Below are 16190 nucleotides of genomic sequence, written 5' to 3' on the forward strand. Positions count from 1 at the left end.
AGGGATTCTTTTATGGATGATTTGTTAATAGAAATCGGCTTTTATTCACGATATACCGGAGGGGGAAAAAACATCCAAAATCGGTTTTGAATTTATGTTCGGCATACTGCCATCGGTCTAACCCTACTAATCTAGTGTTCACCAGTTTTATTCACTCGACTGCTGGTGTGCCTGAAGTCTTTAAAGAGGGAACCAGTTCTAGTGAAGATACGCGAAATCTATGAAAATAATTCTTCTTTCTTAAGACCTAATCTGTACACATTACTCAGTCACTAACAGAACGTAACAAAGTAAATCATAGATTTGGATTCTTACATTATCGAAAAAATTAGAGGAACCGTAAGTGAATTCAGACGTCTGATGTCTGTTTTCAGCTAGCACTTTCGAGTGTTTCTTCAGGAACATTGAAGTTGCATTTTTTTCTATTCTTTACAATTTAGCCACTTTGATATTTTAATAACGGCAAAGTTTCAGGCATAAGAAGTTAGTACTTATCAGTTTTGTGTTGATCCAGCGATCCTCAAACTGCAGGTGGCGACTCAAGAGTAGGCATGAGATAATGTTTGTGGATTGCAAAAACATTATCTCATGCCTACTCCTGAGTTCGTAGTACATAATTATGTATTTTACCTGTAATTATAAAATAATTTATGGTACTAATGTATTATCCTGTTGACAGTAAAACTGTCGTCAAAGAGCGAGAGTTAGATCTTATGGATAAACGTGAGGTAGTTACGTATTCATAAGATCTGCGCTTTTGCTTGATGTAAACTGGATTAATTTACGATAAATCACCTGTGTTTCTGTGAATAAGGGTATAAATTAACTGTTATTGCTATATTTTTCTTGCATTTAAAAAACAAACAAACAAACAAACAACAACAACAATAACAAAAAAAGAATTTGAAGGATGTAGAATCACATTTGTGTCTGCACTCTAGTTCATTTACACGAGAAAATTAGTATCTTTTGAATGGCAAGAACAGCTGGATATGACCTACAAAGAGTACTAAACTTGAATAACCATTTGCAGGAAGTTTATAGTCAAAGCGCTGTTAAGAAAGCGTCCGGTTAAATCAGAGGGCCTGCAAAAACAGTAGAAATCGATGAAGGCTTTTTATATGAAGCACGAAAATGAAGTAGATCGAATACTGATTGTTTACTAAATAAAGAGGCGTCAGTTCCTTCAGAATTCTGCGGGAATGATTGGCACGAATTTTGCGGAATTCATGATTCAATCGTAGCTAATTTTCTCTGTTGACGGGATAATATGCAAGTACCTAATTTAAAATCATCTATTAGTGTTGATCAGTACTTGTAAATACATGTTTATATTTTACTAGTTTACTCTACTGATCATATTCTATTTTACTATACTGATTATATATGTTTTACTATGCTAATATATGTTTGCATTTTACTATTTTACCATACTGATTTACCAATACTGATCATTCTATCTATGGAGATATTGGATCTCCAAATGTCATTCCTCTGAAAAAATTCCTTACTATGAAAAAACATCTTGTTCTTAAAACTTTTAAAATTATGAATATATCTGCTGCATTTGGAAAAAGCATTTGCCATCTCGCCTAAAAATATGAATATAGCAGCAGAATATTTACTGTTTCTTTAAAATTTCATTATTTTATTTATAATCTCACACGCAGTGACTTTATATTATGAGCATTTGATGTTAGGGCTTTGTTCAGATATTATCATTATTGGTAAGATGGATTTTACGAATTTTCAATCGAACTTCATGGATTCCATGAACTGTGGATTTTATTTTTAATGCCATTGCATTTTATTTTTAGTTTTTTATTCCTCTTTCATGCAAATATGTTTCACAATTTATATTTTGAAATATGTATTGTAATATGAAAAATGTAATTAATGTAGCTATTGTTTAAAATTAAAATAAATATAGTTAATGATAAATGTGGGACAATACCCGTTAACAATTCCTGGTAAATACTGGGTTTTTCCATTCGACGTCAATTGAATTGGACTAATACTAGTTATATACGTTTAAGAAATTACATTGTCATATTCTTTTCTTCCCACTTTTAAGGAATAAATAAAACTCTTGAAAGTTCTGAGGGAATAAAACAAAATAATTCTTTTTTTTTTTTAATAAAACATTACATTAAGTTCAAAATATTGGCAATGTTGAATAGTACAGGTATACCGCTCGCAATATACAAAGCTACATCATGGATACATAAGTCGGAGTCATTCCGAGCTCGGACTGGACTCAGAGCTGGAGGACTCTTTATCTATAGAAGATTCTATGGAAGACTGGCTGCTGACTGCTTTCATTAGCTTGCTTGTCATGAGGCTATTAACCACTCGCGCATGCACGCGAAAGAATTCGTCCTTTTTAGGATCAGCCCATGTCATATTCTGTTGTTTCTGCAAACGTTCTATCCATGCTGGGCACTTCATTCCATCGCCTTCTCTCTCTTGCTGCAAATACACATAAGATCATAAATACATGTAAAAATTTAAAATAAATATCTGTAGGGAATTTACAAGTTTATAAGAAACTGAGATAGAAGATGTAATTACATACTTCGTAAGTATCTAAATATGAAATTACACATTAAGTGAATACGTACATGAACTTATTTACTTCCCGTTTTCGATATAAACAAATTATTAATGTAGCATTATTGAGATATTTTTATTAAGATGATGCTTTATTATCGTTATTATTGTAATACCCAGGATTATTACTTTGAAAAGAATGTTCATTTTCTTTGCGGATTTTGTAAATGGATCATTATGTACACTCAGATAAGAATAATTATCTATTTACGAATACGTACATTATACATATCCATACAGTGTATGCATCATATATTAATATATAGTGTCTGTAACACGTTAAAATCAAGAATCTAAAAAACATTCCTATTTCCGGTAGGACGTATTTAAAGTTTTGAGGTGTTCGATTAGATTTGTGACATTTTGCAAGTATCTAGTGCTTTTAACGAAATGTAGAATTTTGAAAACTCGCTAAATGTTACTTTCTTATTGCCATCAGCAGAACAGCTGCTCCATTGAGTTACGTGCTCATCAGCCTGTTGGATCCCGTCGATGGAATAATAATAATAAAAATAAAACTGAGTGTTATGTTCTCCAGGACTGGACAATATAAAATGAGGAATACTAGAAGGACCGGAACAAAAAAGGAAAGCACATGACGGAGAAACTGCTGTTCAGCACTACAGTGAGTTAGTTATGTGATTCTAGTCTGTTGGTTCCCGTTGATGGAGTAATAATAAAAAGGAAAAAAAAAAAAAAAACTTAGTGAAATGTTCTCCCGAATTTAACTATATAAAACGAGGGATATTAGAAGAACCGGAATAAAAAGGGAAAGCGTATGATGGGGACAGTGCTATGACAGAATTATAGTACAAGTTAAGCATGCAAATAATAATAAGGACAGGGTGTGGCTACAAAGGGATGCAAAGTTGAATCAGTACAAAGAGTTAGAACATTACATGCCAAACAAGAAAAGTTTTCAACATTAAGTAATAAGAATATATACAATAGCTCGATACAGTGGAAGATGTTACATGGTGTTATACTAATTATAAAACATTACAGTGCGGCTGGCAGTATTAACTAATTATCATAATTCTTGTCTTTTGGTAATAGAGAGAGTATGGGAAGTAAAGGCCTTAATGCAGGATATTACATGCCTGTTTTTGCAGGTGTTAGCTATCCATGCGTGACGAATCTCAACTACTGACTTCTGCAGATGGTAATGATTATGAAATGGGGCAATCTTTTTTGCTTAAAATGTTAGTGTAATTTTATTGCATGAAATGCTGTTGCGGCACTTAGTATATATTTGTTGGGCAATACACCTCTTGGGACATATTTGGGCCACGTGATTCGATAATTCTGAAAAGTTATTATTCGAGTTATATAGTTACATGGCTCTATGGACAGAATAATAGCGTTATGGGCTAAATCGGGGATATAAATACCCACTACTTAGATTTTATAGAGTTATTAAACATTTTAAAAGGTTTGTTTGTTTGTTCGTTGTCTTAAACTTTGTTTTCTTAAAATTTTAAAAGGCCTTATATAAAAAAAGGCGAAGAAAAAAAGTTGTCTGGCTTGGATGCACTCAGGAAATCGGTGTTTACTGAGTGTTAAATAATGGCATACTTTTTTTTTTCATTCGCTATGCTATTTAGATTTAGGATGTAAATTGATGACAGTATTTAAATTTGCTCCAAGATATCTTCACCTGTACAAATTGTTACTGATTGAAAAAAAGGTTCAAAATTTTTGGTTATTTGTTTGTTCTTCTGCTATGCTTATTCAAGTTTGTACGAGTTTGTACTGAGACACAAAATTGCTAACTCAGTATTTGAAAACACTAGAAAATATCAAAATATTTAATTCGTTGTTCTGAAGCTGAAGATGGTAACGATCTGTAGAGCAATTTAAAATGGAATCCTAAGTTTTAAAGAGTTTTAATTTGGAAAACAGGCAAGGTGTTAGTTTTATATATTTCAAACTGTGAATTTTAAGATTCTGGTTAATACAATCAGTAGCATGTTACAAGACTTATAATCATAATTCATATTCTGCGAACTGTCTTGATATTAGTTTTACAATATCATAAGGATGATTGAACTTTGAAGGTAAAAACTGCGTACTTTAGTTATTGCTTACTTTAATTATTATTTTTTATCTAAGTTATTGCCAGTGTTAGCAGTGACGTCAGCATCTTGACAGAGTTTCAGGCGTTCCCTTATTCAATTCATTAGACAATCGGCGGGTTACTAGTGTATTAGATTTTTTTGTTTATAGATTCATTTTTTATGCTTTACATATATTGCTTATAATATGGATATAATTTGCATTTTGTGATTTAATTTGTGATTGTTGCGTTCATTTGCCTAACATTATACCTTTTCTAGTGCAAAGTAACAAATGAAATTAAAGATCAAAAGATCAACCGAAAATTGTTAGCGTCATTATAATATTAGTCACAAATAGTTCAAAGTAGCACGACTGTAAGATATATAAAGATAAAAACTTACCATTTCAATTTTCTTTGCTTGTTGTTCTAAAATTTTCTCTAGGGACGTTTGCTTCGAAGCAGCCAGATCTCGTTTGAGTTTACTTTCAGTATACTTCTGAAGCGCCCGTTGGAGTTCTGTCTTCGGGTTGATACCAAATTTACCACTGTAGGGGAAAAAAGTACAATGGTGTCACACTTATTGTATTTTTGGATAAAAATAATGAGGTAATTTAACATTACTGAAAACATTCACACATTAGAGTATTCATATAATGTATTTAAAAATCTACAGAATTTGTATTCATCTTAGTTCAAAGTAGAACTTGAAAAACTTGAACTCCACCAGTTCATTTACTCCGACTCATATATTACTCTAATTTTATTCAGTTAATTTTAGTAGCTGTTAAACCTGAATGCATATCAATGTAATCTAACAGCCGTCACAATTTTAAAAATGGATTAGGCTTATAGGAATATTTCTTACAAGAATGGTGTGGTGTGGTGGTGGTGTATTTAATTATGGCAAAGCACACTAGAGCTCTCTGCCTAAGGGGAGGGATGCCTTCGTGGAGGACTTTCTAAGGGAAAGTGGCTCGTATACACGTTACACATGGGAAAACCACGAAAACGCCCTGCAGCCAGCCCGTTCGCGGGATTCGAACCTCGGACCGAATTACCAGTGTTCGGCGACTTTACCGCTCGGCCGCTGGTGGGCTCTTACAAGAATGATACAAGTTTCTTATCAAATACGTTGCAGAGTCTTTTCAGAACCTTTCGATGTCAGGAAACTGAAACAATCCATAATATCCTCGCCGAGATTCGAATTCCGGACCTCCCGAATACGCGTTGAGCATGCTTATAGTTTACATCACAAAGGAATGCGGAAAGGAGGAAGAAACTATATCATGAAGTTGTCAAGCAATTTATCAATTGAAATATAGCAGCTGACTGACTAATGTTACATTTCTCAATAGTCTCAAAATTACAACACCAGAAATGAAATCAAAAAATCTCCGGGTAAAAATTTTGCCTAAATTCGCTGTTCACAGTAAATGGCAAGTTAAACGGATTCCAAAAAAGAAATCCCACTATTACAAGTTATAAATAAAGGCCATCACTTATCATTTATAATTCTCAATACTTGAACAACATTTATGATTCTCATGTCAAATTCTAAAAGAAAAAATCTGATGTGTACAACACATGACTTCCTTGTACGGAATATTAAATTATACGCATATTTTTCTTGCATTTCATTTAAACTTATTGGATTGAATTAAATCTACTTCGCAGACAACGCATAAACCACAACAGAATAAATGCATTCTTTAAAATTCACTCTATTTGTTTACCATAGCGACACTCTGGCGTTAGGTTCACTTAACAGTATTATATTTCGTTCATATTATAACTCAGAATGCACAAAATTTTTATCATTTAAAGAAGTATCTAATCGTTGCCACATGTTCTATTCAAATACTATAATAAAGCTAGAACGATGTATAAAAGAAATTAAGCAAGCAAAACAAAAAAGAAACAGTTTTTCACAGACGATTGAGTATTTCTCATTTAATTAATTCAGTTCTCACTTCGCGACAAGGCAAAAATACATAAAAACTCAAAATATCTGTATTAAAAATTACAAAGTAAATTTTAAACACTTATTTCCTCGAAAAAATTCCAGAAAGGATTAAGCATGATTTAATTCGCAATAATAAATGAAGGCGTTATCTTTGTTGTTGCGAAGCTAAGTTTCTCTAGATTGGCAACAAATCCACTACTCTGCTGTTTCAAATGTAAACAAGCAATTGCCGCCACCAAAGAATTATTAGGCTTAGCGGCACTGAAACAACTTTAAAATTCTAATTCAGAAGTCAAACAACAAAAATCAGCGTAAATTTGCAAACAAAAGTTAGCTTCATTTTATTCCTATGTTTTCCGTGCTCTTCAAGTTTGCTCCTCCAAACTAGCCCTTGATGAAGAACTAAATTATTTAAAAGCAATAGCTATTGACAGGGGCTTTTCACCCAACATTATTAATCAAGCAGTTAAAAAATTCTCATCTCAACACACTAAAAGCCACACTCTTATTTTAGGAGATTATAAAAATTCTGTTGTCATTCCCTTCTTTCCATCAATTAGCTATAAAGTTGCACATATTTTGCAGAAATTTAACTTTCGGGTTGTTTACTCTCCCATCAATAAAATTCCAACTTCTATACTCAAGGACCCCATTCCGGATATGAATTCCTGGGGTATTTATAGGATTCCTTGCCAGTGCGTTTTAATTTACATTGGCCAAACTAAGAGAGCCTTAAAATTTCGCGTCAAAGAACATGAGGCCTATGTTAGAAAAAAGGAAACACAGAAGTCTTCTGTTGCTCAACATTGTTGGTCCGAAAATCACACTTTCAATTTTTCTGCTGCCAAAATTATTCAAAAAACTGTGAAAATCTTGCAAATTTACGCTGATTTTTGTTGTTTGACTTCTGAATTAGTATTTATTCGGCGTGTTATTGTGTCTTAACTTTAAAATTGTTGATAATTCTAAAAATATTGCATACAGATTTACTAAAGGCATAAAAACCTTAACCGGAAGATAAGAACAACATAATTCAATCATTTTTAAAGCAAAAAATGTACAATTTACAAACATATAAGAGTAAAGAAACTGAGATCACTGAGCCGAGTAGTAGGGTGGATGTATATATAAATATATTTATATTGTAGCGAAAATCGCTCTTTTCAACCGAGCTCCTCATAGCTTAGCGGAGAAGGCGCAGGACTCGAAACCTGAAAGTACCGGGTTCGAAACCCATCAACGGCAAGATGCCCGATAATTGGTTTTTATGTAAATATCCTTGTTGTTAATGTTATCTTATTTATGTAAGTTTCCTTCTTATTCTTCCAGAACATTCCAAGTCTGGAATGTTTCAGCATGTTCATTCAGTTCTAGTTAATAAAAAGTCTTGAGTTTAGACTTGTACTTGCTTGTTCATTAGTAGGATCCCCTCATCTACGCGACAATTTGGTGGAGGCGCCGGGTATTTCTCAGTTACTACGGCAGTGTTACGCCGAAGCCTGCGGATTCGAGGACTTCCTCCTGAGTTTGGGCTCTTACAGGATTCGCGTAAAAGATCGAGAAAGGTGGTGGATGAGAAGGAATCCGAGCAGAATTCTCCAGCAGCCAGTTCCGCTTCAAGTAATATCGCACCAATACCGATCCTGACGTACCAACTACCCAGAAGCCTGTGTATATTCAGCGGGGATAGCCAAGAAGACACTAATAGATGGCTCAAGGACTTTGATCGAATCGCCAACTATAACCACTGGGATGATCAAATGTGTCTGGCGAACGTCATTTTTTACCTTGGCAAAACCGCTCAACAGTGGTTCGATAATAATGAAGATACATTTACCAGTTGGACTGTTTTCAAGACTGCTCTTAAGAACACCTTTTTCCGAGCAGCTGATGTAAAGCGCCAAGCTGAACGAGTACTACTGACACGTGCTCAGCAGATCGATGAGACGTCTGAAGCATACATTCAAGATGTTCTCACTCTCTGCCGGAAAGTAAACCCATCTATGTCTGACGACGAAAAAGTGGCCCACCTCATGAAAGGTATTGCTGAAGATTTGTACCAGGTCCTAGGACTATGACAGCGTCCCAGGACTATGACAGCGTCGATGCCTTCGTGAAACGCTGCCGTCACATAGAAAGCCTTCGACGAAGACGTATCGTCCGATCACGATTCCAGAGGCTGCCTAATGTCTCCGCGGTCTCGGCCGATGCGGACGCCAGTGAACTAAAGTCTATAGTGCGCACCATCGCCAGAGAAGAGCTTCAGAAGGTCCTTACGCAAGTTCAGCATATATACACGGAAATAGAACCCGTAGCACCGAATGACATAGCATCTGTGGTCCGGGAAGAGGTTATAGAGGCGCTGGCACCACTCACAGGAGCAGGGAGAAGCAAAAACACTACCCAATGTTCACTTCCAGTTAGGTCGCAACCAAGACGGGAAGCCAGCCAGAGAACTGCTCCACAACGTAGGACAGATCTGTGGAGGACTGACGATAATGTACCTCTCTGTTTTCATTGCGGACGCCCAGGACATGTTCTGAGGTACTGTAGGGAAAGACGCCAAATATTTGAAAATGCAAGAGCCGCAAAGACGTCCAACCCTCGACGGGACAGGGACACTGAATCTACATACAGCTTCGACGACGAATATGCACAACCTAGTTCTTCCCGAGTAAGGAGCAGTTCGCCTTATCCGCGACGCTCTCTCAACCGCCGACAATCGCAGTCACCAGTACGCCGGTCCAGCCGTTCCCCACGCCGAACCAATGAGGAAAACTAGCTCAAGCGACCTGTACAGGAGGTGAGGCCGCAGTTGAAGAAAATCCTCCGACGTACACCACAGCCAAGTTGGAAAAGAATAACACTTTTATCACCGTGAACGGACAGTGTGTGAAAGCCCTTGTTGACTCGGGTGCCGATTATTCTGTCATATCTGAACAGTTACGTCGACAGCTAAATGCTCCTATGTTTGCTGAGAATGGACCTGTATTGAAAACTGCCTGTAGTAAAACTGTAGCTGCCTCGGGACGCTGTGTATTGAAAGTTGATTTGAATTTGACTAAAAAGCCGTTTGAATTCCTTGTGTTTCCTGAATGTAGTCATCAAATGATACTTGGATGGAATTTTTTCCGTGCCACCGATGCCGTTATCGATTGTGGAAATCAAGAACTTACACTTGCAGAAATCCTTCCAAACATTGAATATTTAAATAAGTCACAGCTTTCCTTGTTTGCCGCAACCGATTATGTAATTGAAGCAAACACCGCAAAGCGAATATGTGCCTTGAATTCAGAGCTACGGGAAGCAGATGAAGCTATAATTGTTGGAAATAGAGTTCTTATGTGCGAAAAAGAACTATCGATTGTCACTATAGAGGATGGTTGTGGTAAATTATGGGTAACTAATTGTTCTCTACGAACCCAACTGATACCGAAAGGGATGAATGTCGGCAATTTAACGACCATAAAAAGCGACGCTATTTGCTCCCTCAGTGATCAGGCTCCAGCAGGTTCCAAGGGACATAGGTCCAGGAAAAGGTTATCTCAAGAAAACTTAAAAGAGATTTTTGATACTGATTTGACCAATGCTGAGGAAGACGAGCTATTGAGTCTACTAGATGAATTTAGTGACATTTTTGACTTTAACAGTATTGCGAAAAAATCCCGATGCAATTCGGTGAAGCACAAGATTGATACAAGTGACAGTGCACCAATCAAACAAAGGCCATACCGTGTGTCAGCCACTGAGAGGCGTGTGATTGCAGACGAAGCGCAACGAATGCTAAAAGAAGATGTGATACAACCATCAGATAATCCATGGCCATCTCCAGTCGTGCTTGTGAAGAAGAAAAATGGTGAATGGCGTTTTTGTGTCGATTACAGAAAATTGAACAAGGTAACTAAAAAGGACGTCTATCCGTTACCTCGCATCGATGATGCTTTGGACTGCCTGGCTGGTGCAAAACTTTTCTCTGTGATGGATCTGAAGTCAGGCTACTGGCAAATAGATGTTGATGATAAAGACAGAGAAAAGACAGCATTTGTGACTACAGATGGTCTCTATGAATTTAAAGTCATGCCGTTCGGATTATGCAATGCTCCAGCCACATTTGAACGGATGATGGACACGGTACTAAGAGGTCTCAAATGGAATATTTGTCTTTGCTACCTCGACGACATAATCGTGTACGCACCTAATTTCGAAGAACATCAAAAGCGTTTGAGGGAAATATTGAAATGTATCCAAAGAGCAGGACTGACGCTAAATTCTAAGAAATGTTCATTCGGCAAAAAGAAACTGACTATACTGGGACACTTAGTCGACCAACATGGGATATATCCCGATCCACAAAAGGTAGAGGCTGTAGCAAAGTTCCCTATTCCGAAAAATATCGCCGATGTCCGAAGTTTTCTGGGCTTGTGTTCCTACTACCGACGATTTATCCAAAATTTCGCAGATATCGCAAAGCCCCTACAGGACTTGTTGAAGAAAGATGCAAAATTTTCTTGGAACGCGTTACAGATTGAATCTTTCGCAACGCTCAAAAGGCTGCTGACCAGTGGCACTGTTTTGGGACATTTTATTCCAGACGCAGAAACCAGGATACATTCTGACGCTAGAGGCTATGGTATCGGTGCAGTACTGGTTCAGATCCAGGATGGCAAAGAAAGACCAATAGCCTATGCATCCAGGTCCCTTAGTGCAGCTGAAAAGAATTATTCCACCACCGAAAAAGAATGCCTTGCCGTCACCTGGGCAATTAGTAAATTCAGGCCATACCTCTACGGAAAACCCTTCACGGTAGTCACAGATCACCACTCTTTATGTTGGCTGGCCAATGTTAAGGATCCATCCGGAAGACTTGCACGGTGGGCTCTCAGGTTGCAGGAGTACGACATAAATATCGTCTACAAGAGCGGTCGGAAGCACTCCGATGCAGATTCACTATCGAGGAAGCCTATTATAGAACCAATAATTGAGAACAATGAAGACATCCCTTTCTTTGCAGCAATCATAGATTACGGAAAAGAGCAGCAGAAGGACAAACGATTAAAATCCATCATTACAACTCTCAAGAGAGGTGACGCGTATCAAAATTATCAAATAAAAAATGGTATACTGTACAAAAGAAGCTATGACCCTATGGAACGGCAGTGGCTCTTGGTGGTACCAAAGCAACTTCGTAGCGCGGTTCTAAGAAGTCTTCATGATGCTCCAACCGCTGGCCATCTCGGATTTGCCAAAACGTACGACCGAATAAGGAGGAAGTACCATTGGCCAGGGCTATATGGAAGCACACGACGGTATGCATCACACTGCCGAGAATGCCAAAGACGGAAATCACCGCCGCAACGTCCACCAGGACAGCTTCATCCGATAAAACCTCCTGACACACCGTTTACAAAAATTGGAATAGATTTACTTGGACGCTTTCCTGTTACTCGAAATGGGAACCGGTGGATTTAGTTTGCACAGATTACCTTACCAGATTTGCAGTCACAAAGGCAATACCGACAGCTGAGGGCACTGAAATTGCCAAGTTTATAGTTGAAGAAATTGTACTGAAGCATGGTGCCCCCAATGAAATGATAAGTGACCGAGGACGCAACTTCCTATCCAATGTTGTTAAAGAAGTAATTCATCTATGCAAGACGTCTCATCTGCTGACGACTGCTTACCACCCTCAGACCAATGGCTTAACTGAAAGATTCAATAAAACATTGGCAGACATGTTGTCCATGTACGTAGATGTTGAACAGAAAAATTGGGATACTATTCTACCATTTGTAACCTATGCCTATAATTCAGCCAAACAAGACACAACGGGATTCAGCCCATTCTTTCTCATTTATGGCAGAGATATCCAGACTCCTCTCGACGTAATTTTCCCATACAGTATCGAAGATCCCGAAGATAGTTATGCGCAACATCTGATCACTAGAGCTGAAGAAGCTAGATAGCTTGCAAAACTCCATATTCTTAAAGCGCAAACCACAGACAAGCGCCGATACGACGAGAGATATCGACCTGTCAGCTACAACATCGGAGACTTTGTCTGGGTCTTCACTCCAGTACGAAAGGTTGGGTTATCCGAAAAACTTCTAAGACATTACTTTGGACCGTATCGAATAACACGACAGCTCTCTGACGTGACGTACGAAGTAGAAAGTGTGGAACAAAATAAGAAATGACGGAATTCAAAAGACATCGTTCACGTGTTGAGGTTGAAGCCCTATCTTGATCCGAAAGTACAACTAGACGATGAGAGAAAGCCCAATATTTCCAGGAGACCTGTTACAAGAAGCCAGACCAGAACGCAGCGGGACGCTGCTTCTTCCTAAGAAGGGGATAATGTAGCGAAAATCGCTCTTTTCAACCGCACTCATCATAGTTTAGCGGAGAAGGCGCAGGACTCGAAACCTGAAAGTACCGGGTTCGAAACCCATCAACGGCAAGATGCGCGATAATTGGTTTTTATGTAAATATCCTTGTGGTTAATGTTATCTTATTTATGTAAATTTCCTTCTTATTCTTCCAGAACATTCCAAGTCTGGAATGTTTCAGCATATTCATTCAGTTCTAGTTAATAAAAAGTCTTGAGTTTAGACTTGTACTTGCCTGTTCATTAGTAGGATCCCCTCATCTACGCGACCAATATACGTTTGGTACGGCCGATTGCAACTAAAATACGAAGTGCACATCTACATGTTTATAGCAGTCCTATATGCAAAATTGCAACGTTCTGAGGCTACTCGTTTTTGAGTTATGCGAGATACGTACGTACATACGTTCGTACAGACGCCAAGAAACATTCTCTTCAGAATTCATTTTAAAGCAGTTTTATAATATTTTTGGAGAAAAAAAGAGTCTTTTATTCTATTCTTACGTACAGATATCACGCAAAGTCATCGTTCAATTGCATTCGATAGCGGTCAAAATGGATATTTTCGTTGAAATATGCTGCCTGAAACTTTTCGCGATTACAATACTTCCTCTTTACTTCGTACAAGGAAGTAAAAAATATGATGAGTCTGGTCCTCTGATGGTATTTTTAATATTTGGCAGTCTCCGATAGTTTCAAGTAACCTTCACTAGTGTAATGAATTTCCATTTGTATAGCCAGTACAGATTAACGTTCAGTTATCGAAGTTTTAGTTATAATTATAATAATGACAGGCCGGCATAATACTGTTAAAAATATACAAAATAGCGCTTTTCTGACTTCAGTCTAGGAACTGATTTTTATGACTGGCACAGTGTTTTATAATTGAATTATTCCACGATCATAAGTTAGAAAACTGTAGGGTTAACAAATAATGACTATAGAATATCAATTTAACTTTTGCATGACAAAGATGTATAGCAAATGGAAAGTAAAAATAACGGAATAAAATATTAAATGAATCTGTTTAAAGTATCGAAACGTCTGTATGCACATACGTAGCCTTGAATTTTCCTCCATTCGTAACTTAGATAAAATTTAGTATCGTTTACGCTCAGATTTAATGAGTATTCCGTGTGGTGTGTGAATACTTACTTATTAATCAGAATTTCAAATTTCGTTTTCGAATACGCGCCGAGTGTGCTAACCGTTACACCACGAAGGCATAACGGAAGGAGGGAGAAAATACCTTATATGAAGAATGTGTGGACTGCAATATTTTATTCTTACAATTATATTAAAATATTTCGGTAAAAATTTATTAAAATTGGCAACGAAAAAAAATTTTTTAAGCTTTCTTTTCAAAACGTTTGAAAACAAATTTAAAAATATAAAAAAGAGCGAGCGAGCGAGCGAGAGAGAGATGGAAGATAGCCTCCTTTATTTGATGATGTAAAACATTATACTAAGAAAATTTTTTTATGATAATCAGTACATTTTATTTAAAAAACCTCTTAAATAAATATCTCTTATAAGGAACTATAAAGCAGATACCAGATATTTTATTACAATAGTAATTACTCTAATAAATTATTATTCTACCCCAATATGTCATTATTACCATAATAAGTACCAGTTCGACAGGATTTGCTTATAATTTAATTTTCTAACCACTTGCTTACAATGTAAAATAAGGTAATTCGATTTACGAAAAGGACGGTATTGCAACGACTTTAGGGGGAAAAAAAAAAAAAAAAAAAAAAAAAAAAAAATTGAAGTGCTCAAAAACTAAAAATACGTATGTAGTCTCGATCGAACACATCAACCCGAAACGAAAGCAAAGATTAATCGGCTTAGTTGTTGAGTCAAGAACACCGAATAGCACCGATTTTTGCCATTTAAAGCTACGAAAGAACTAAAGTAAAATTTAAAAATAAATCCGAACGCCATCTAAAATTAGAACGTTTGAAAACGAGTGAATTATTAAAATTAATATGTTCATATTAACTATCAGCTCACGAAAATCGTCTTTGTGCTTTACTCCAATCAAAAATGGCTTTTTGTGGTGTTTGACAGCTCTAAACTGTTATAGGCAATTTTGGTTAGGATTTAGGAGAAAAAAGATACTTCAATAAGACTTGCACTCTAAAAATAGTCTAATTTTTAGAGAGATTAAGCATTTTCTGACAAGAGCATTTCATAATTCAAACTGTCAGAAATGACACACTTTGTTTATTATTTTTTCTTAGGTAAAACTTGATGGAAACTAGTACGTCCCTATTGCAGATAAACTTGCATAATACGAAAATAACCCGACACCAGACGATTTAGCCGAGCACAGCAATCCGGTCTACACAATTTTGAGAGGTGAAACTGCGCAGCTATTTCCATTCGTATGTGCGTTTTTCACATTATTCTTGTTTTTAGTGATATTTTAAGTTTTTTGTATTACTTTGTGGGATTTTATGTATTTTTATGGGATGTCTGAGAAAGCTGTGAGTTAATGATAAATGCTTCTCTGCATTATACCTTTTGGCTTATGAAGGTTTCACAAGAGAACTCTACTTCCACAATGAGAAAGAAGTCTGCAATATCTACAGTTTCTCTGTCGGGAAAATCCAAACTCTCTCCTTATCACTTTTGGAGGATTCACTTTGTGACAATTTAGAATTAAATTTAAATAAAAAATAAGGAAGTATTTTTATAAAGCGGCTCACGAGTACAGTTTAAAATCTTGAAAAATTCTGAAGCGAACAGAAAACATAATGAATGTAAATGAGATAATTTGAAACCATTTTGGTAATAAAACACAAAAAATACATTAACTAGCTTGAGCAGAAGAATTATATTATTTAATTTTAGCACAAAGGATATCTGCTTAAATTTCTTTGTACTTTTGGTCGAGAACACACCCAAATAGATGAAATCTAAGGATATTGCATTCTTATTCCTCTGCCACGAACCTCTTGAAACTTTCAGACCGACAGAGTCTACGTGCCCTCATTCTGGAAAGATAGTGCAGTCATGGACATCCATGCCTCTGTCATAGTTTTAATTTTGTGTGGCTTCACATTTTGACGCATGCGCAGTAAGCCTTCATTAACCCCTATACAGCCCCTTAAGCAGATAGCAAATATATCTCCACATAATAAATATTAAGTAATATATCAGCA

At 36.5% G+C, this 16190-nt stretch overlaps 1 protein-coding gene across 4 annotated transcripts in view; it reads right to left on the reverse strand.

Moving 5' to 3' along the window:
• Positions 1–2099: 2099 nt before the first annotated feature.
• LOC118187951 (uncharacterized) overlaps positions 2100–16190 on the reverse strand; it is a 254275-nt gene continuing 240184 nt past the window's right edge. For all 4 annotated transcript variants that reach the window (XM_035358275.2, XM_035358268.2, XM_035358283.2 and 1 more), the window contains 2 exons: positions 5070–5214; positions 2100–2469 (listed from right to left, as the gene is read on the reverse strand). In XM_035358275.2, the coding sequence (XP_035214166.1) occupies positions 2236–2469; positions 5070–5214 (379 nt within the window). In that variant the 3' untranslated portion in view covers positions 2100–2235. The remainder of the gene's footprint in view (positions 2470–5069; positions 5215–16190) is intronic.

Source organism: Stegodyphus dumicola, chromosome 4 (assembly GCF_044657685.1).
Source record: "Stegodyphus dumicola isolate Sdum_Otavi_A_Nest chromosome 4, ASM4465768v1".
NCBI lineage: Eukaryota > Metazoa > Arthropoda > Arachnida > Araneae > Eresidae > Stegodyphus > Stegodyphus dumicola.